General features: G+C 34.2%; 1 protein-coding gene across 1 annotated transcript in view; it reads left to right on the forward strand.

Moving 5' to 3' along the window:
* The window catches only part of GEFmeso (Guanine nucleotide exchange factor in mesoderm), a 100,543-nt gene continuing 76,606 nt past the window's right edge, over nt 1-23,937 (forward strand). Inside the window, exon 1 of the mRNA XM_070648279.1 lies at nt 1-457. Coding sequence (XP_070504380.1) covers nt 418-457 — 40 coding nt within the window. The 5' untranslated portion in view covers nt 1-417. The remainder of the gene's footprint in view (nt 458-23,937) is intronic.

Raw genomic sequence — 23,937 nt, forward strand, 5'->3', positions numbered from 1 at the left:
GTGAATTTTTAACATATAAAAAAGAAGTGAATTAAATAATATTTTGAATATTATTAAGGTTTTGAATGTTAACGCCTATTGAATATAGATTCACGGTTGGGCCCTATAGCCTCATCATCTCGATTTAGTCACTCAATAAAAACATATATATTTTATTTAAATTTATGTGAAAGAGCAATAAACATTCATGTAAATTAACTCAACTCAATCGATCACGTTTGATCTTTTAGTTCTTCTCCTTTTACTTACTTTATACTCGTGAATTGTGAAGACAATCACTGTGTGTACATTCTGTTGATTGTTATTGAATAAAAAGAAGTGAAACGTAAGCCCTTAGTTAGCGATAAGAAACATAATAATAAATCGAAAAAAGAAAGAGATTCAAGATATATATATACAATCAAATAATAAGAAAACATGGATACATCAGACGATGAGAAATGGGAAGACTTCTTTGGTGAGTTGCACAAGGCTTTATACTTTTTTTAAACAATCAATCAAATCCACATTTTACCTTTTGTTCTTAACATTCTTTTATTATGATGCATATTATATTCAGCACCTTCAATTTTTGTGTTTTTTGTGCAATTTCCCCTTTAAGATCGTCGTCATGATGACTCAACTTGTTCTTTCTATTTCTTCTGATTGCACATTCTCACACAATTCTCTTTTCTTATTCTTACTCTTCCTTTATGGATCGAACGTCTCTTTCCTTTTACGAAATATTGCATATCTTATGCGATGGCTCATCCGGATGGAAGATTTGGCTTATTTGCTTGATTTTCTTAGTTTTTGTTTATTCAGATCTTTTGTGTTGTTTCGACTTTTTTTTTTGTTCTTTTGTTACAAGTTGTGAATGTTAATGTTTGGATAAGATGTGTTGATTTTTTGATGCTTGCATCTAAGCAGTGCTGTTGAGAGTATACTCATGAACAAGCTCCTTGCCTGTTTTGGTGTTTGTTTGGGGTTATCTGTGTAAAGACAATAGATAAGTAACTAGTGCAATTTCTACTTGGGTTTCTCGGGGTCTTGGTTTTGACTGAGACTGATATTTGAGATCAAGAACAAAATCAATTTCGAGATCGAGACTGAAACCAAAACCAAAACCGAGTCCGAGTTCGAGTTCGAGTTCAAGTCCAAGATCAAGATCGAGACAATAAGAGAGTTTCATGAAGTTTCAGCCACGACAAATCCAGAACTCGAAGTTGACTCGGATTTTGTATGAAAAAGTCGACTCGAGTCCATAAGACAGAGTCTGAGTTCGAGTCCGAGATTGAGATCGAGACAACAAGAGAGTTTCATGTAGTCTCTGTTACAACAAAACCAGAGGTCGAAATCGATTCGGATTTTCAAGGAAAAATTGACTTGAGTCCATAAGAAAGTCGAGTCTCCTAACAGGCAAATACATCGTTTTTAGGTACCACAGTGCTTTCTCTGTGCCATGAAAGCATGCTCTTTGCTTGTTAGGGGTCGATTTCGAATTCTGATCAAATCTCGAGACTAGACTCAGCAACCTTGGTCTCGGTATGAAAAACTCTCACTATCTAAATCAATTTCAATGCTAGAATCCATGTAAGATCTATACTAAGTGACTTTTTATCATTTAGTATGAAATTTGGTGCATGTTGTGATCTAATCCAAGACTCAGACACTAATTGTAAAAATTGTACAATTTTTTCTATTTTTGTTGAGTGTCTGAGCTTTGATCTAAGATAGGAATTCAATAAATAAGATGACTTTAAACAGCAAAATGATGAGTTTTAGATTGAATTAGATTAGACTGTAGATTCGATGATGTAATGTCTATTTTCTACGACTCAATTCAATTTGCACAGAAATCTCAAAATCAACAAATTTTTAAACTTTGATTTTTAACATCACAGTAGGCGCATTAATTATTTTTTAAGTGAATAAAATTAAAAAGTGAATTTTTGTCAATGTCCAAAAAACCAGATTTTTCCATCAAGTCCAAAAAGTTAAGTCAGCGTGAACATGAGCAAGATTATCTGTCTAATGGACAATTTTATTGATATTTAAATATCATTCAAAAACTACTCAAAAAATTGCGGGTATGTACCAAAAATCTCCATCAATCCATACAATCTATATCCAATTCAAAATGCACAAAAGCCTAATGTGTACGCGCATAAAAGTCAAGAAATATTGTGAGATAGAGAAAGAGAAAGAAGTTCTTGTTTTTATGCCTCTTAGAATGGTCATGTTATGTTTCTGTTTTTGGAGTTATAGTTTTACCACATAAATGGTAACAAAACATGAGAATGGTACAAACAACAAAAAAAAGCGATAAAAAGCGACAAGTAAGAAGCAGAAAGAGAGAAGAATGAGAAAGTAAGAATCGAGTTTTGCTGCAATTGCAGCATCTTGCGAATACGATAGACAGTATGAAGGCAGAAATGGAGTATTGAGAAACGCATTCTTATGAATTAAAACATTTCGATTAATCTGTCTTAAGACTTTACTAGCATAATTACTGGTTAGGTTTGACGGCAGGTCAAGTTGTCTGATTCTAAGTCATTGCAATTTAGAGTTGTGATTGCTTATTTATTGTTCATGTGCTTCTTTAAACTGCTGATTCGTGACTTTTAGTTCAATTGTATTGGAATTGCATAAGGTCTGGTAATGGAATTTCCTGAAAGTATTTAGAACATTCGTGAACTTTGGAATGCTTTTGTTCCTTAATTTCAATTTTCATAAATTCAAAAATTTTCCATTCCAGTTCCAAAAACCAAACAATCATTGAGAATTTTCCAAACTCATTCCATTCTACATCGCATTGTCATTAAATTTACAAAACTGTTGGTATAAACAATTTTTAAATGTATATGCTCACTGCTTAGCACAATCTCAGACCTGGTCTGCTTTGTCTTTCAATGCATATTATTGTTGTTATTTTGCGCACTTCATATGATACACTTTCATACGTCATTCACGATTGTAGACATTTGAATTTATGATAGTCTTTATTAATGTAATTTAAAAATTCCATCAATAGTGAATGAGAATGGGAATGAGAATGAGAGAATGATGATCTCGAGGGGTGAAATTGGAGTAGGATGGGTGTTGTGGTTAGGTGATGAGGTCCTATGTGGATTTGGTCGTGTGAGATATGAGTGAGTATACTATGGAGTAGAATTAAGGTATCCCGAAATCTCAATTTTGATGAATTTTCGAGACCGAGACCAAAATTGAGATCGAGATCGAGTCCGAGAACGAGATCGAGTCCGAGAATAAGATCGAGTCTGAGAACGAGATCGAGTCTGAGAACGAGATCGAGTCCGAGAACGAGATCGAGTCTGAGAACGAGACCGACTCTGAGAATGAGACCTGGACTAAGGCTTCTTCATTCTCTACAGCCCTTACGCGAAATACTAGAGTTAAGTATAGAGTAATTTACATCAAGTTGCAGTTTTTTGGCGCCATAATCTGAAAATTACTTCATCTTCTACTTAATTGAGTACTTCATCCTACATTACTCGGGTCATGAAACTACTCAAGATCTCAGCTCAACCCAGATTAAAATATCTCTAAGAATAAATGAAGAAATGAATTAAATTCACGTGAAATGTTCAATGATGCAATAAGAAAAAAAATTTATTCCTCTCTGCCTATTTATATTTTTTTTTGCTTTACTTACTTGTTGCCCTTTATGCTCCATTTGTTTTGTGATTTATCACTTGAAATGCCTTTTAATAATAATAAATAAATGTTTTGTATACAAACAAAGTTATGGCTCTTTTTTAAAAAAATAAAATTATCAGACGTATGCGTTAAAGTTGAATGATCGTCGTTCTTCGTTTATCTACTTAAAGCCATTTTTTGTGCTGTTTCTTTCGAAATTATTTTTTTTTCTATACTATACACTTATTCATCTTTAGTGATTACAAATAAATTTTTTTTTCCGTCTCATAAAAATTACTGATGATGATGTGGAATGTAGCAGTCAGCCAGCATACTACAATGAAAACCAGACGAGAGATCGATTTTAATTAGAAAAATATTGTTTTTTGTGCTGATATTTTGCGAGTATGAATGAGGAAATTAAGTCAGTTTGGGTGTGATGTTGACATTTTAGTTAATTTTGTGGATTTTAATGAGTTTTAAGGCATTTTAAAAGGTAAATGACTTTGTAATGAAGTTTTGCCATCTTTTTGCATCGTATTTGACAAATTTTTCACAATAATATTGCTTAATTGAGCTAAAATTCACAAAAAATTCTTAAATATGAAGCAAAATTTTGTTCAAAATTATTTAAAATTCAGAAATCCGTTGAATTTTGATTTCAAAATTCTCAGAGTCGACTTAAATTTGATATGAAGTTAAATCGACTCATTTCTACTTTCCCATACAAAATCCGAGTTGACTGCTTGAAAATGCGCTCTCCAATCTCCAATAAATATCTCCACATACCATTCTCATCTCCTTGCCATTTATCTCTCCATGTTGCTAATTTAGAATTTAATTTTGGAATGTAATAGGCAAGACATCAGAGAAAAAACAGTCGGTGATTGATGGGTAGGAAGCGATCATTAAAATAAGTAGCGAAAAAAAAAAGTATTTGTTCTTATGAAAAGAAAATCATGAAATCGAAACAGCGACAGCAATTAAGCTTTCCAAGACAGCAAGTATTCTCTTTAGAATTGAAACTTACCACATAGTAGGAACTTGTTGGCTGTTTTAATTAATTTTCAAGCATGAAATGATATATTAATAGTTTTATAAAATAATTCGTCAAAATTTCATCCATTTGTGCTAATTAGAAGTGAAGGACTGTTGTAAAATACTTGGAACTACATGCTGGATGTCTATTTGGGGGTTTGATGGACGATCTTTAAAGGAGAAATTATAATTAATATTGAGTCAAATTTTAGAATTAAAATTCAATTCAAAATGATCTCATCGCCTCTTTGTCTGATGTCAGAACTGTCTAAATTAATTATAAATTCAGTATGAATCAACAAATGCAAATTTCAATGTCGAATAACTGATTGTTATCCCTATTTGTCTCAGAATGTCATTATGCATGTCAATTATTTACACAATTTTCATATAACGTCGTAGAACATCCCGGAAAGCACACGGCGTAAAAATGGTCGAATATCCAGATCCAAGCCGACTTGAGCCTTGAGCTGACTTAAACTCCAGGCCAACTCGAACCCTTTACCGACTTGAGCATTAGTTTGGCTTGAGCAATTGAACCGACTTGTACCATGAGGCAACTTGCGCTCTGGCCCGACTTAAGTCCTGGGCCGATTTAAGTCCTGGGCCGACTTGAGTTCTGGGCCAACTTGAATCCTGGGTCGGCTAGAGTCCTAGGCCGACTTGAGTCCTGGGTCGACTTAAGTCCTGGGTCGACTTAAGTCCTGGGCCGACTTGAGTCCTGAGCCGACTTTAGCCCGAAGCTGCCTTGAGACCTGGGAATAGAGTATTCTTAGTTGGAGCTGGAATTTTGACATTTTCATCTTCATGTGTACCAGACTTATAATCCCGAATAGTACAATTCGGTTAGTTGATCTTCATTCTGGCTCCAGAACAGCATGGCTTCAATTTGGTGCTAGGTTCGATGTATATCCTGCACCATGCCAGAATTACATTTTCCTAGTGTCGACAACTTGAGCTATTGCAAAATCCATACATTATAAAACTGCAGAAACCCTACCTCATTTAATCGCATTAAATATGACACATTCTTCAATAATCTAAGCAATCTACAAGAAAACAAAACTAAGAACCTGTCTCATAAACTCTTCCGTATTAGTCCGAGTCTTAATCTCATTAGTATTGAAACATTGAAGTCGAGATTAACAGTAAAACGCAGTTTAATTATAGGTGAAAAACGTGCTGCTGTTGAGTTAAAAAAATGGATTAAGGAATGGAGTGAACAGTTCACAAAGACACACATTCCTGTATGCAAATATGGACATTTAGAGCAAGCACATGAAGTTGTTTAGAATAATTATTTTGATATTACGGTTTGTGGTGTTTTGATTGGGGTAAATAGGATGAATTTTACATTCACAATTATTTTTATAGATTCTTGATTATTATGTGCCACATTTTTAGCTCAAACTCGACTTACTTATGGCAATTAAAATTAATATTTGATAGAATTTAATTGCTATTAGGCTATAAAAATTCTAAAGGGCAAATCTCGGATTAAAATGTGCTTTTAAATCTACAGAAGTTATTGATAATGTGAGTCATGCAAACATTGACATTCTGACAGTAATGAATTACACAAAAGTCAATAAGTATTCAGTAAATATCCGTGTAGGTGAGCTAGACTTTTGGTAAATAAAAGAGATTGGATTGTTTGGTGAAAGGTTATGTCCTGATAAGTGGTGTGAGGTAATCGCTTGAAATGATGTATGAGGGAAGTAATGTCGTGTGTCCAAGAAGCTAGATCAGTGATGAAAAACCTGTGTGCAATCAAAATATTTATTAAATGCCATAAACCGTAAACTTTGCTAGATGCTTAGGTCGAGGCTCTATTGTATAAAGTCCCACACAGAGATGAAGCTAGAGATTGTTTGAGAGTGGTTTGAATAAGCTCCTGGACTAACAAACCACAAATTAGTTAATTGATCCAAAGTCCGGTCTCAGGCTAGCGTGACTGTGACTTGGTCAGAGAAATTCGGATTCAAATCTAATCCGGAACCATGCTAGAGTCATTCAGGTCTTGTGCCGGATTTTTGATCGTTCAACCGACTTGTGCTATTCGGGAAAAGGCTTTTCATCTGTTTCTGTTGCTAGTTCAATCATCTAGCTCTTGCAAATTCTATATTAACATGTTAAGTTCTTAATGTATTCTTATCTTAATGTAGCCTAACAGCTAAAAACCACTAAAAGCTAATTATTGCTACTAAAGGTACATAAACCAGCCTATGAGCTTTACCGAGTAGCAAGTCCAATCTCTGTACAGCATCATACTTAATCCACGTTCAATTCCATGCAATAATCAACGGAATTTCCTTTATTATTCGCATATCAAGTCAATTATTGATAAGCTAATCCATAATCTCCCTTATACTAATTTTTTACAATGCTTGATAAGAAAACTCATAAACTGCAAAAAAAAGACCGTAAAATTTTACTTGTTCAGACCAATAAAATAATCCGCGCGGCGCCTGAATAAGAATCTTATAAAAATAGAATATTTAATCACATTTGGCGGTGTTTTGGAATGTTCGAGGCATACCTTACATTGTATATAGCAATGAACTCTAGCATCTCATTTATAGCACGTGACAAATCTCTCGAAACAGTATCAATTCCTTTAAAAAAAATGCAGGCATGTGTAAAACACATGTTGACTATTAAAATTTTTACATTTAAGCTACTAAGTGCCTAAGTCTTATTAATTGATGCATATAAACTGCATTTTCATAAAAATTCCTGCTTTCGACCATAAAACCAGCTATTTTCCAGCATTAACAAACTTGAACTCAGCTTCTCTGGGATCTCAAGTTCAAAACTATAAGTAAACTCATAATTTATCCTTAATTTCAATTTATTGCCATTTATCATCTCTCACATATATATTTTTTATTACAAGACCATAAAAGCTATGCATGCAGCAGTAGTTAATATTCAAGTGCATAATAATAATTAAATAGATATTAACATTACGTAAATACGCAAAAGGAAAATAAATAAGTAATTATTATATGGATTGAATAATATTTACTGCGTTTTCTAGAAAATATGACATTTATCTTGTTGATCTAGTTATGCTGATTATTCAACATTACAAAAACAAATTAGTTTGTGTCTTAGTCAGGTGAGATAACACAAGAGGGGACTGTAAAAGGGGTGTGCATATGTTGCAATCGATTATCGTGCCAAGAATGTTAACGGGATTGAATATTTCTTGATTATATAATGTTAATATAAATTATGCTCTTGAATATTTGCATACTTGTAGATTGGTGGTCCTATTTGGCTAGTCATCACGTGTTGCCTCTTCAAAATTATTGAGATATTCAATTTAAATTGCTATGAACACTGAGAAATTATTGAATATTGCGAAGAACTTAAACTGGCAACGATACCGCTTTTAAGTACCTTTTAGGTACCTTAGTCGTTTTTCTGTACAATAAAAGCATTCTCTTTGCCTGTTAGGAGAATGGTACAGTTTTAATAAACATAAAAAATTGAAAATTTAGAGGTTAAATTGTTCTATGCTGTAACCCCCATTGATAAACAAGAAGAAATCTGTGGCCATTGACTCAATGTACCTAAAGATATGTCTTGAAAATTAGAGAATTTCTTCCACAGCAAGATCTTAACAGTGAGATAAAGAAGATTCTTTAGTAACAAACTCTTGTAATTTGAGGAGGCATTCCTGTATGATGTCTAATTAGAACTAACAATTCTGGATAAGAAAGCCATAGAAGCGTACATATTAGAGGATTATATTACTTCACTGGACGTGCATATGAACTGTGATCCAAGGCTTCTTTCAGTTGGCGTCTAAAACTGGATTAATCGCTGCCAGGTTATTGCCAATTATCAATATTAAAAGTTACATCGTCTCAATCTGCAGACTTTAGTATAAAATCGTAATATAGTGTATTGCTTGAAACCAGAGGATTGCTTAGGAAGAAGATCAGATGATTTGAAAGTCTAAATTCACCTCTGTTTTGACAAGATTCGTAATATTAAATATATATATGTAAGATGATCTTTGAGAGTATGATTGTATGCTAGAGTCCGATTATTAGGTGCAGGCTAATTTAACACTTGTCGGATGCCAGATTCAATAAGTTCAAGCTCAGGCGAGACTCAAGCCGACCTAAAGTCAAATTTTTTACCCTTTTACCGTCAGATTCACTCTATCGGCTGAAATCCTAGCTCAAAGATTACTTTTGTCTAAAAAAGTTTAAGACAGAACAATTGACCAAATTTCAAAATTCCATTTTCCGATACACTTAATTTCCAAATGACCCCCACAATTAGTCCACAAAAAAAGAAGATAATATCCAATTATCCCACATTAAAAATACTTAAAAACTAGTGTATCGGGTAGAAACCCAATGCGGATATATTCACACCGTCTCATAAAAAGTCTCGCGAGTAGGCCAAGCTTCGCTTGGCACAAGTTTGAGGGATAAAGCTCCAGCGGGTAGGCCAAGCTTCGCTTGGCAAATGTTTGAGGAATCAGGCTCCAGCGGGTCGGCCAAGCTTCGCTTGGCAAATGTTTGAGGGATCAGGCTCCAGCGGGTCGGCCAAGCTTCGCTTGGCAAATGTTTGAGGGATCAGGCTCCAGCGGGTCGGCCAAGCTTCGCTTGGCAAATGTTTGAGGGATCAGGCTCCAGCGGGTAGGCCAAGCTTCGCTTGGCAAATGTTTGAGGAATCAGGCTCCAGCGGGTCGGCCAAGCTTCGCTTGGCAAATGTTTGAGGAATCAGGCTCCAGCGGGTCGGCCAAGCTTCGCTTGGCAAATGTTTGAGGGATCAGGCTCCAGCGGGTGCCAAGCTTCGCTTGGCAAATGTTTGAGGAATCAGGCTCCAGCGGGTCGGCCAAGCTTCGCTTGGCAAATGTTTGAGGAATCAGGCTCCAGCGGGTAGGCCAAGCTTCGCTTGGCAAATGTTTGAGGGATCAGGCTCCAGCAGGTAGGCCAAGCTTCGCTTGGCAAATGTTTGAGGAATCAGGCTCCAGCGGGTACCAAGCTTCGCTTGGCAAATGTTTGAGGAATCAGGCTCCAGCGGGTCGGAAGCTTCGCTTGGCAAATGTTTGAGGGATCAGGCTCCAGCGGGTAGGCCAAGCTTCGCTTGGCAAATGTTTGAGGAATCAGGCTCCAGCGGGTCGGCCAAGCTTCGCTTGGCAAATGTTTGAGGAATCAGGCTCCAGCGGGTCGGCCAAGCTTCGCTTGGCAAATGTTTGAGGGATCAGGCTCCAGCGGGTAGGCCAAGCTTCGCTTGGCAAATGTTTGAGGAATCAGGCTCCCGCGGGTCGGCCAAGCTTCGCTTGGCAAATGTTTGAGGGATCAGGCTCCAGCGGGTAGGCCAAGCTTCGCTTGGCAAATGTTTGAGGGATCAGGCTCCAGCGGGTAGGCCGCTTCGCTTGGCAAATGTTTGAGGAATCAGGCTCCAGCGGGTCAAGCTTCGCTTGGCAAATGTTTGAGGAATCAGGCTCGGGTAAAGCTTCGCTTGGCAAATGTTTGAGGAATCAGGCCCCAGCGGGTCGGCCAAGCTTCGCTTGGCAAATGTTTGAGGAATCAGGCTCCAGCGGGTAGGCCAAGCTTCGCTTGGCAAATGTTTGAGGAATCAGGCTCCAGCGGGTCGGCCAAGCTTCGCTTGGCACATGTTTGAGGGATCAGGCTCCAGCGGGTAGGCCAAGCTTCGCTTGGCAAATGTTTGAGGAATCAGGCTCCAGCGGGTCGGCCAAGCTTCGCTTGGCAAATGTTTGAGGAATCAGGCTCCAGCGGGTAGGCCAAGCTTCGCTTGGCAAATGTTTGAGGAATCAGGCCCCAGCGGGTCGGCCAAGCTTCGCTTGACATATTTTTGAGGAATCAGGCTCCAGCGGGTAGGCCAAGCTTCGCTTGGCACATGTTTGAGGGATCAGGCTCCAGCAGGTAGGTCAAGTTTCGCTTGGCACATATTTGCAGAATCAATTTTCATACAATGTTCAATGTTTCAAAAAATCGTAATAAACATTGATTTTGAAATTTTGTATGAAAACGAAAGTTTTTTGCTTTTTTAGAAGCAACGGCTGCTCCTGGCATGCCCAAAAACTAATCAGCTCTTCTATAGAGCAACACGGATCGATTGCAAAAAACTAGAAGTCTCTACGATGTCTCGTTATTGAGATTTCTTGCTGATTAACTTGTTTGTTTGTTTGTTTGCTTGTTTGTTTGTTTGTTTGCTTGCTTACAGAAAGCGAATTTTTCGATTTTCTCGGCAACGCCTCAACCAATTTCAAATCTGTTTTTTGATTATGGTGAGGAATTCCAGGCACAAACTTTTTGTGATAGAACAAAACTTGTCATTGTGCTTAATTTTGCTGAAAAATCCAAAAAACTGATTTTTCAATCTGAACAAATTCAATACATTCACACGTGAAAACGGTGTGAATATAATAACTCAAGTCCGAAGCAAACATTAGATTAAAAGATGAGAAAATTTTAGTTAATTAACCGAACACGAAACATGCATTCTTGTGTCATCGCATAAATGAGAATTAAAATCAAGATCAAAGTCTTAAAAGATGAATGAAAAAAAAAGGCACAGAAAAAATAATTCACGAGACAGGGACAAGTACATATGTTTTTATGAGGCATTTCATTCGACACATATCGACATTGTACGTATAAAAGGCTGAAAATATTTTTTTAACATTGCGAGAACTGCAATTTAAGTCAGTGTATAAGAAACATAGACAGGCCACGATATTCAATAAAATTGCGATATTTCAAATTGAAAATTTATTGTTTATTGTCCCTCACATGTCTCTAGATTGCAATCACTTTACAATCTCTCTGTTGTTAAAGCTTACAATTCATTTATTATCTAATGGAGACTTCCTTACTATCTATTTTATTTTATTTATTTATTTATTTGTATACACATATATCGCTATGTGCAAATAAAGACGAAACAGGCATTAATTTCTTTTTGTGCCATTTTTTTTAACGACCGCTTGTACCGTTGCACTTAGCTTAAATTAAGTATCTGCCAAGGCAACATTGTTTAGCGTCCAGTTAATTGTTCTATACATATTTGTAAAGATTCAGAGAGAATATTTCATTTCAAGTGGATATACATGTAAAATCGCCTGTTGTTTTGCTGCTGTGAAGCTTATGAAAATTGCAAGCTTTAATCCGTGAAATGGAATGAGAGAAAAAATGCATTTAAAATACATAAAACAGAACGCGAGTCGCCCGAGGAGCACATGTAATGGAAGGTGTACGTCGTCATGATGGTCGAGAGTCTGGTCGAGAAAATGGTCGAGGCCTGCTTGACTTTGGTTAGAGTCTATAATAGATGAAACCCCGCTCAGACCAGTAACAAGTCGGTCTTATTCCAGAATCAAGTCGACCTCAGACTTGAGTCAAGTTGGCCTCAGACCAGAGTCAAGTCGGTCTCATGCCAGTGTCAAGTCGACCCCTGACCAGAGTCAAGTCGGCCTCAGGCCAGAGTCAAGTCGGACACAGGCCAGAGTCAAGTCGGCCTCAGGCCAGAGTCAAGTCGATTCCAGACCAGATTCTATGAAATCCTGCTTCAAGACAGAGTCAAGTCGACCTAGAGTCGGATTTTCGAGCCGTGAGCTATCCAAGATGTAGGTGTCGTTACGTTGCCGCATCAGGTTGCCCTGTTGACCATGTCGGCTAAACGAAACCTGACTTCCATCCACTTTTACGTCAAACTCCCCACACCGTGCTGCTCGGGTAATCTATAGCTAAATAGAAAATTACACAATTTTGTACGAGAGGAAAAAGAACGACATGAGAATGTTTCTATGTAATTATCTGTTCGAGTGCTGAACTGTGCTGAACATTTTATATACACACAACGAGACGACTTAGATGTTTAATGAATCACCAAGTCAGTGATGATCAATATTTAACTTCTTCTTTTATTATTTATTTATTGGAAAGAAAGATGTACGCGTGAGTGCGGGAGAGAAGAGAACAGCTTGGATTGTTTTTTTTTTACAAAACCTACACAAAAGTTTACAAGTTTTGAAATTTTTTATAAATGTGTAGACTTATAGGGAGAATTCTCAACTGTCTTTAGCTTACTAAATAGAATTATACTAGATGTTGTTGCTATTAACAGTTTCGCAATTGTAGAAATGTAGAAAAAAATGTCTGTAGCATGAAGAATGTGGAGTTTGAGAGATTATATGATGTATTTTGACTTGGCTAAGTAATATTTTGATTTTGTGGCTTATAGCTTGATATTTGGAATATTGGGAATAGTGCAAGGCATATTCAGGTTTGGGATTCATCATCATTTGACCCAGACTACGGTGTCCAAACCCACAGACTGACTCCAAACAATCACTCCTTATCAAAATTACTCGTTGCGGTACTGATTGACCATTATAGGTGAAATCCTGTCTTTATCCGCGACCGTTGAGACAAGAAGTTGGTGACATAAGCCGATGATGCAGCCTCCATCGGCCAAAATAGATGCTGGCGTTGAACAGCTGATTTTTAAAACGACCATTTGGGTTTGAAAATCAATCTTGAGTGACTTGGGACTCAGAGATTCAATAAAAAGCATTCATAGATTAGTTGACAGCTAACTTGAAGCACCAATAAGACTTCCAATCTTATATTGCAACTTGATTCTGGTTTTTAATCCAAAAAGGCTTGTCTTGTCTTTTAAAAATGTTTATTTATCTATAGAGTCGAGTCGACTTGAGTCGATCCATACAAAATCTGTCCCGACTTCGATTCCTGCAGCAATGTCTAACAACCTCAATTAATCCAATTCAATAATCATTACCATAACTCATATGTAAAATAAATATTGCGCTCAATTCATCTCCACACCCGCATGATCATCTAAAAAAATATTTCTTCTTTTCCCTTCCATGCAGCGAGTCTTATTGTAAACATTCACATTAGAATCGATATAGTTATGTATTTATATGAAATAAAATAGAGTTGAGTAAAGTTTAAAAGCATTCATATTTTTTTTTCAAGTGTTGTACACAATTTCTTCTTACACATTACTTGTTTCGCCTTCTACAATATTCATGTAGAATTGCAAAATCACACAAGAGCAGCAAGAAGAAAGAAACTCGAGCATTTCAGCAAATAAATACAACAAGACTCTTTTTTTCCTTTATGTGCTCAATATATTTATGTACAAATAAATTCATTTTAACGTAATACACACAGCGGCTTAAGGTGCCATACCATGCTTTTGAACTACCCGGCAAATGCATTTGCAATTTATATATATGTAAACATATGGCACCATTGAGCCAGTGTAGGTACAAAGTACATAGAAATATAGTTCAAAAATATTAAGTAATTATCACATTTGACAGACAAATTACACTGAAATGGACTTAAAAAGAGAGTACGAAAACAACATGCTGTGTTATGGTCAACGAACAGCATTATGAGTTTACTTAAACTAAGGCAGTTTTGTTGATTATGTAACACATTCATCTCAATTCTTCTCGACATCTATTTATCTATCAAACATCTCTATGAGTCAGTGATGGGCAATCTTTTATTTTTCGCGGCATAGCTTGGTTGTAGCTTACTTACTTACTAGAACTATGTGCCGATTTGGAGTCTAGGTTGCTACAAAATGCTATCAATCTCACTTTATTGCTGACCAAATCACTAAGCTTGTACAAATTCTCAGTTTTGACATCTAACTGACATTCCTTCATTACTGTCCTACGACATGTTGCTCTTGGAGCACCAAGATGACTTTTTGTATTGTGGATTCCAACAAATGGCAGTATAGCAAGCTTGTGTCTCTCTCTCAGCTGCATTTCTTCATTACCGTCCTATGACATGTTGCTCTTGGAGAACCAAAATGCCTTTTCCTTGTGTCTTTCCCTCAGCTACAACACTATTCCTTGGTAGTAAGCCTCGACCGCGTTACAAAGGTTCCCCACAACTGCTCTAAATTCAAGTCTCAAAATTGTAAAGTATAGCAAAAGGGCACTACTGTCAATCAACATATCATTTTTACATATTCTACGATCAAATAAGACAGTTCTGTCTATTTTTTAAGGTTCAACGATTATAGACATATTAGATTGACATCGATTATCTACTGAATTTGTCCATGAAGAATTTTATAAGGCATAAATTATCTCATAAAATGTAATCACATAACCATTATAAACACATTTCATTATGCTTGTTAAGGCTATACATTTTTTTATTTCAATCTCTTTCTTCTGAAAAACGCCAATTTAAGTTTGTGTTTATGTAAATTTCAATCACATATTACGTACATTACATCGCATGATTAAAAACCAATGATGCGTGAAAGATCAATTGATAGATTTTTACGTCTGTTGCTCACTGTCGTCGGGGGGCAGAGTTGTTGCTGCTTTTTGAGGTTTTTCTAACGCTATTAAAATATTTTTTTATAGCAATAAATAATTATTCTATTACAGATTCTAGACCGGACGGAAGCAATTAATTTTCCGAGTATTTTCCGCAAAGAGAAAAAAAACTGCCTCTGGATGTTTTCTATGTCTTCTTCTTACTTGTATCTGCTGACTTGGAATTATTGTTGTCGATTTGCTTTGAGGATGTTGCTATACTGTTCATTTTTATGTTAGGTTTTGATTGTTAACAGTTAATAAAGGCTTACAGTTTAAGAAGGGTCGCTCATTTATTACATAACGCAAAAATGGGCATTTTGACACTCCCATCTCTTCCCGTTGCAAAGTTTGTTCGGCAAAATAAAAATTAAAACTTCGTTCAGTACATCTACGATCCAAGACACCCAGGAGCTCTATTTGCAATAAAGTAAGATTCTGGCCATAGAGAAGGAGGTAGAGTAACAATACAAGAAACTGGCAGAAATAGTCCTTTTGACCAGGAACAGAAACCTGTTCAACTGCTTTATTAACGCCCTACGATTCACAGTGGACCAATTGGCAGTAATCATAATCATAAATCTGGTTAAATAGTGGGCTTTTTCCTCTGAAAATAATGGATGAATAAATAGAAAATTAATTAATTAATAATTCTGACATATTACGTTTAACACAGTAAGATCCAGTATACATTTAAACACACTTTGTTCAATATAGTACGATTCAAACACACTAATTTTAGGACAGTAAATTCCGGTAGTGTAGAATTTGGTATTGGTAATTGGCTCCTCTATTGATGTGTTCGGCCAATGAAAGAAGTAAATAAGATCTACTAGACATTTCGACCGACTAAACATCAAAAGTTTCCGAAGAAAAGGCTTTAAATTACTTTATAAATAACTTCTGTTCAAAATTCAGTAAGTGAATTATATGTTTATACTATAGAGAGATGATTGAAGGAATGATGTCTACTGTTCCACTGTGATCCTGGTCGTAAATAAAATCTTTACTATCTAGCTCATTAATCAATGTACAACAATGTCTAACCAACCTACATCTCAAACCTAATGTAAATTCATCTGATAAAGTAGTCAAACATGCTCTCATATCTTACTAGTCTGTCCTTCAGAAGGGCATATTCAAGTCAAATAAATAATAATTCACTTACAACTGCAATCTACTTCAACTAATAAAAACTAGCTCATGGAATTCCGAAGTAGAAATTGAAAAAACAACAAACTGAATGAGATTCAATTTGTAGATTGCATTTATTGCTTATTGTGCAACCTCACCTGACATTAACCTTAAAATTTGTGTCCCTAAATACCTAATTTAACAACAAGAAATGCAATAGCAGCAAATCTTTAATTAACTCGATCATTGAACCTTCAAACGACAATGATTTGTCACAAAACGATTATTTTCACTTTATAACATCCAATAATCAAGTTTACACCATCCCACATGCTACAACTCTGTTAAAATGAATCCATTAACTCTTTAATAAGTTTATGACACTGTCGGTATATTCAATTTTTTTATTTTGGAATTCAATGAAGTAATATCCAAGAGAAAATCACTTTTAAATCTTTTAATGAATCAAAGTAAATCCCTCAATAAAAAAAGTATAGAAAAAAAAGTTGAGCCCTTTTGCTCAACAATAAAGAAATTAAATCGATGCTTAAACACTGTACAAAAATATGTTTTTTTTTTTTTACTTCTTCTTAAGACTCTATTAAATTTATGCTTTATGGCTTTATTTAATGCCGGCTGTTTATAATCGTTTTTTACAACATAATTAAATTATTGATGCATGACTCTCTTTGCGACTCGACTTTCGATTATTATTTATAAATAATAATTAAGTTTCGATGTAAATATAAGTATTGAGTATTGGCGCTATTGCGACTCTATATAAAAATTATTATAATTTTAATCGTATTTAACATTTTTGGGGAGCGTACGGTGGTTACGTGATGATATATTTAGACCCCTTCCCCTCTCCATTCCCCAATGCTTTATAGTAAGATCGTAAATCAAAATTTGTTCAAATTTCTATAGTTAGTTGAGGTGACTCGGTGGCTGAATGGCTTCGTGCTATGATACCTAATTACTACGATACCGACCAAGCGGTCATGGGTTCGAGACTCAGCAGGAGAAACTTTTTCACCTGTCGTTTTTCTAATCATATGCAGTTTAACAGAGGATCATTGCCTCTCTTTGTAGTCTTGGATTGACGGTCTCCTCCGCGCGAAGGTGAGGTTGGTACTTGGTGTGGTTAGGCTAAGTGCAGTACGAAGCTGCATTCGCACACCTTACAGAGACCAGGCTATAGATAATAAGCTGATAATTGCGTCATCAGAAGTGTGTGGCCCTGATCCCACTTTAAACTGTAGGTGGTCTACTGAGTGCAGAGGTCTGGCGCATTCTCATTCGTTAAACAATCATTAGCCGCAAAACACCCTAGCATAGCTCTGGATCTCAATGATCAGAATATTGGAAACCAGACCCTCACCAAGTGTTGCGTAGTTTCCATAAGTTCCCTTTATGGGACCGTTCACTTATTACACAACGCTCTAAGGACTCCTTAGTAAGGAGAGTGAAGCGGTTGATGTAGTTCAAGCTTTTGCTACACCTCTTAGAGTTTGAGGATGATGAATAAAGATTGACAAAAAGTCAAATTCCTCCACGTTCCCTAACTTCCGAACGTTCCCTTAGTATGAGAAAAAAATGTCATGCTGTTTAATGGCATGCATTTGTTGGATCAACAAAAAGAGACCCGGAAATCAATAATAAAACTAAGTGAAATTTATATGCATGAAAAGAGTCATAGCGTGAAAATTATTGAGGAATTGATCTTCATAATATGCGAAATGAATATTCCATCATTGTCCGACAGTCGTCGTCATCCGCAAAAAAAATTAACAGACATTGCACAGCTATGTTCATACATATCATGTACAGGAGTGCTATAAATTCATTCACATACTTTACGTTTGATATGCACGATGCATTTATATCCAGTAGCATGTTATGATAAAAGTATAAATGAAGAAAAAGTTTTTTAATATTTTTAAGAAGGAATGATGGAAAATTAATTGAGAAATTTATGTGTGTGACTGGCGCTCATGCCTTTTTTTAATGAATGAATGTTAGAGGTTCCTGAATGTCGTACATGTGTTTTCACTCTTAATTACTTTTATTGCTGATTATTCATTGTATTTTTCAGCGAATTCTCTTAATTTGGCATGAGAGCATGTCTATTGTCTTTGTAGAAATCGAAAGTGGTAATCTGTAGTGTCTATAAATAAAAAGCAGCATAAGTAAACAAAAGTAATGTAAGCTATTTTAGTCATTTCCTGATATATTGACCTAGTATTGTTTTAATAAACAATTTGTAAACAATTTCGATGTAAATACTTTAACCCTAAGGTGTTACTTGCGTCAGCTTATTCCAAATATTTTGATAAAAACATCCAGGCTTGTTTCTTTCATCTGAAGGTTAGAAGTCTGGATATAAACAATAAGAAATTGGAACAAATCGCAAAAACGTTATTGCTGCTTAGTCTCAATTGTAATGTAAACTTCTTATTACCTCCTAATTCTCATGTTTATTGTAATAATTGCGGCTGTAAAGTCAGTTGTTGATAGCAAAGTTTATTTTTCCAAAATTTCCTTTACTCTTGCTTGTAAAATGCTAAAATAATAAATTACTCACATTACTTTTATGCTGTTTAGTTAATAAACACGCTCTAGTTATAGATTAATATTTATTTAAGCACCTAAATCACTAAGAATCTTAAAAATTCCAATTTTTCTAAATAAATCTTGCTTCAATTGATGCGAAATCCGCATCGAAATAATTTCAAATTTCTAAATTCCGTTGAAAATGATTTTCTCATCAAAAGTCATAAATTATGTAGATTTAAACATATTAAAGTCTCAAATCATCACAATCATATCAATTTACGTCAATAGCAATAGAAATTCACAAGATAATCCCCCTTTATCATCACTAAAACATGAAAAAATTACAAATTCAAATTCCTCCGAATATTTACTGAATCATCATCGCGATGCAACGCCAATCCCGAAATCAGAGTCTCTAATGAATGCAAGTGGAATAAAATTCATCTCCGAACACTTCATTTTGTGTATTTTTAATGCTATACCATGCCATGCCATGTCTTTGTGGTCTTGCTACTGCACACACAATTTCATAATTTCTCTCGACGCCATCCGTCTTTTTTTGTTTTTGGATGACTGGAACGAAAGACATTGAGTGCATAGGAATTATTACTTATTACACACTTGCATATTACTTACCGTACGAAGAGATGTGGAATAACAAGAAAATTAAAATAATAATCTCATTAGATTTGAGACGCGAGACTGGCGCAAGCAGATACAGCCCAAAAAATGACGGTTGTAATTTTACGGACATCGAAATGAATTGATTGCGTACCATTGCGACAAATTTGAAAGTGGTTCATGTCTCGTACACTCGCGTCACTGATCTTATCATAAATGGCATTGTCGCATTACTAAAAGGAGTGTTGCTGCTCATGTAAACATGCAAATTTTTAATTTAATTTTCTCTTCTCCTTTCTACTCCTGATTGTCATGTCTAGTTGTTAGGATATCCGACATATTGTCAACCCGGAGTCTGCTTTCATTCAAGTTCACAGTCAATGACTCTTTTCATTTTTCATTAAATATTCAAAAAAATTAATCACTTTTGTTTATTCAAATTAATTCAAATTTTTATGATTTATTAAAGCAGAACTGACTACCAGATTTATTTGTGTCACTTCCTTAAAACATTTTGCAAAAAATTTGAATGATCAACGACTAATTTAGATGAATTGATATGCAGATATATCTTGACTGTAAAGAAGACATTAAGGCATGAATCTGGGTTGCGTTTCAACTTTCAATTATTGATAATTTATTCAAATTCAAAAAAAAAAAAAACGATCTAAATTTAAATTAATTTTTAATAGTTTCAGTTTCTATTTTACTAAAATGGAAGTAAAGGCTTTAATTTTTTTTAATAAAAATACATTGATTTATGGTGAAAAGTTTTTGTTGTGATTTGATCAAATTGATTGAAATTTATGAGGGAAAATCACTTGGCTTGACAGATTGAGTCGTAATTTTTACTTTGATGGTGATATTGTCGTCTAGCTTAGGCTTTGTCTATATGACTAGACATAGAGTTATTTATAGATAGTCAATTGTTTGATTCAGTGTTACTTGAATAGCAGTAAAGTCGGTTAATCGAACTGAAATCTAACTTCAGTTTAAAGTGACTGAGTAGTTGGTGCTGAATTCTGTGTAAATCCTACAATATGCCAGAGACATTCTGACCTGCATAGACATAGAGTTTTTCATGGACAGTAAATTCATTTTTTCACTAATCTGATTATCAATAAGTCAGTTGATTGGACTGAAATCCGGCACCAGTTCGGCATGTCTCTGGCTTGGTTTGGGATTTAAACCGAATTCAGCACTATCAATTCACAGTGATTTCAGATTGAAATCGGATTTTTGATCGATTTGTGCTTTGTATTTTGGTAAATTCTGTTTCTGCGATTCTTAAATGTACTGAATCCAATGAGGTCCCTCTTACTCTCCATAGAGCTTAGAATAGCTTGTTCTTAGATATTTAGAGGACTTTTTAGTCTATCATTAAGATTGATGTCTTGAGTACATCTTGTTAAACTAACAGAAGCAGCATGATTTTGAATCACGAATTCCAAATGAGACTTGAACTCATATTCTGAGATTTTCAGTGGCATGTTCCTATCACTGAGCTATCGAGGGTTAATTGACTATATTGCAAGGTGTTATACATGAACACTAACCGGAAAAGAGCGTGCACTAAAGAGCAGAATAAGCTAAGAACACGCTCATCAGCAGAGATCACTCTCACCAGTACCCTTAATTAGTACATTCAATTAGAGTAAGCTCTTGAGAGCATGCTCAAAGAATCTTTGAGACCATTGATATAATGTTGAGGAGCCAATAAAATAATTCTGTTCCAAAACAAAAGGAGAAAAAGGAAAAAAGGAGAATATAGAAAAAGGTGTTAACCCCAAGAAACTAAGTCACCAGATACACCCCAGATCTAAACTTCCCAAAGAAATCAGCAAGACAATCCTCTTTCCATACAACATATTACCACACATATCTCAAATCTCATTCACCTCAATCGACCATAGTTCATTCTCCATTCAACAGACCTGATTGCAATCCAAGTCACTAATTCAATTTGCAGTTTGACATTTAAAATAAAAAAGACTATTCGTGCCTAACAAAACACTGCTGACAATCTCCAAGATTCATATCATCTCACCTTACATAAGACCTAATGAGCCTTAATTTTTTTGCGACCATTAAAATTCACGTGATTATCAATGTTGTGATCAAAGCACGCGTTAAATAAGTCAACAAACAAACCAAAAAGCATTAACTATTTCCAATCAATAGCATAATGACTCTTTTCAAACTATAAATAAGCGTTAAATTTGATTTAATCGGTTCATAAGCTCTGCAAAATTGTGAAATAAAAATGAGCTAAAAAGCTTTTTTAAAACATTTTTGCTGAAATAACCTAAAATAAGATTTATAAATGATACCATAACAAAGGCTGTAAAAGAGCTATTAACGGGACGTATTGATATAGTCGCTGTGTTAATTTATCACGATAAAATAATAAAAGACTGATTATTTAATGCTAAAATGTGATTGCGGCATAGGAGAAGTTGATGATGGCTAAGTAGATGTGCTAAAGATGGTCAAGTTAAGTAGGAAAACCGTTAAAATTTGAATTTTTGAATGTTGTAAAACTTAAAATTTAAAATCCGTTAAAATTAGAATTATTAGACATTTAAATTTTTGAAAGACTTTAAAATTTGAATTTTAAAATTGGTTAAAATTTCAATTTTAAATTTCTTAAAATTAAGTTTTAAAATTTTTTAAAATTTTAAAAGTTTAAAAATTTGAATTTTTAAAAGTTTAAAAATTTGAATTTTTAAGTTTGTTAAATTTTGAATTTCTTTTAATCAAAATTTAAATTTCTTAAGTTCATAAAAATTTGAATTTTTAAAGTTCGTTAAAATTTGAATTTTCAAGTCCGTTAAAATTTGAATTTTAAAATTCTTTAAAATTTGAATTTTTAAAAGCTGTTAAAATTTGAATTTCTTAAGTCATTTAAAAATTAAATTTTCAAAGTAGTTAAAATTTTAAATTTTAAAAGCCATTAAAATTTGAATTTTTAAAATCGTTAAAAATTGAATTTGAAAAATCCGTTAAAATTTAAAATTTTAAAATTGTTTAAATTCGATTGTAAATTGTTAAAAATTTGAATTTTTAAAATCGTTAAAATTTGAATTGTTTTATTATTCCAAAAAATTGAATTTTTCAAAACCGTTGAATTTTGAATTTTTCAGAGCCGTTAAAATTTCAATTTTGAAAATCCTTAAAGTTCGAATTTTAAATCAGTTAAAATTTGAATTTTGAAACCAAAGAGTTTTTAATTTTTAAACCAAATGAATTTCAATTTTTTAAAACTATTAAAATTTGAATTTAAAAAAGTCGTTAAAAATGAAATTTTTAATAATCCATTAACCTGTTAAGTTTAAAATCAATAAAATCAGCTACAAGTGTTTTCAATATCAAAACCATTTCCTCATTTCCATTTCTCCCCCTGAATGATAATTCCAAAACAAGCATTTAATGCGATCAGATGTGTTTCTCTCATTATCTCAATTAAAATGGAAAAACGTATGCAGGCTTAAGGTGAAAGAAAGAAAGAAAGATAAAGTGTGGCTAGCTGGAATTGTCTTTCGCGAATGTCTATCGATAATAAAAAAAATAAATAAGCAGCGTTAAGAAACGAAGCAAATAAATAAATAGTTAATAGTGTATAAGAAGATTAGAGGAAAAAAATAAACAGGAAGCTTTTTTTTTTAAATAAACAGTTTTATTTTCTGTGCTATTGCCTTCTCTTCCTATAATGAAATTTAAATTTGCATGAGCACAACCATCCAATTACTTACATTAGACTTTACACAAAATATATAAAAAATGTTTCTTGAAATTCTCTCAAATGGAATTTCCATACAATCTCTTTTCAACTATAAGAGACATGCAGTCAGCAAAAATTTGTCTTAAAACGATGAGGATGGAATCTTATGTATTATTTTTAGGTCTTTTCAAATCTCAAGAATATCTTCAAAAAATGAAAGAATTCTTTGGAATCTGAAAAAAAACGAAACAACAAAAAATAAATATAATAATAACATCGACAAAAAGGGCGGCGGCTTCAGCATTTATGGCATGAGATGCATGTATTTTGAAATAAAATAAAACAGCAACATATGCAAAGTTGGAAGGTTTTGAGATTAATGTTCTTAACTTGGTGATTGATGATTAAGGCGCATTTAGAGATGATGATAGATTAGGCACGTGCTTGAAGAATTCAGCTCAATTTAGCTGAAATTTTGTAGAATTCTGTTCAATTTAGTAGAAATTTTGTAGAATTCAGCTCAATTTTTTAGAAATTTTGTAGAATTTGGCAAAATTTAGTAGAAATTTTGTAGAAATCAGCTCAATTTAGTAGAAATTTTTGTAGAATTCAGGACAATTTAGCAGAAATTTTGTAGAATTCAGTTCAATTTAGCTAAAATTTTGTATAATTTAGCTCAATTTAGCAACAATTTTGTAGAATTTAGCTCAACTTTGTAGAATTCAGCTTAATTCTGTAGAAATTTTGTAGAATTTGGTTCAATTTAGAAGAAGTTTTGTAGAATTCAGCTCAATTTAGTAGAAATTTTGAAGAATTCAGCTCAATTTAGTAGAAATTTTGCAGAATTCAGCTCAATTTAGCA

The sequence above is a fragment of the Chironomus tepperi genome, unplaced genomic scaffold (assembly GCF_022539635.2).
Source record: "Chironomus tepperi strain 1889 unplaced genomic scaffold, CSIRO-AGI_Ctep_v1 contig_395, whole genome shotgun sequence".
Taxonomy (NCBI): domain Eukaryota; kingdom Metazoa; phylum Arthropoda; class Insecta; order Diptera; family Chironomidae; genus Chironomus; species Chironomus tepperi.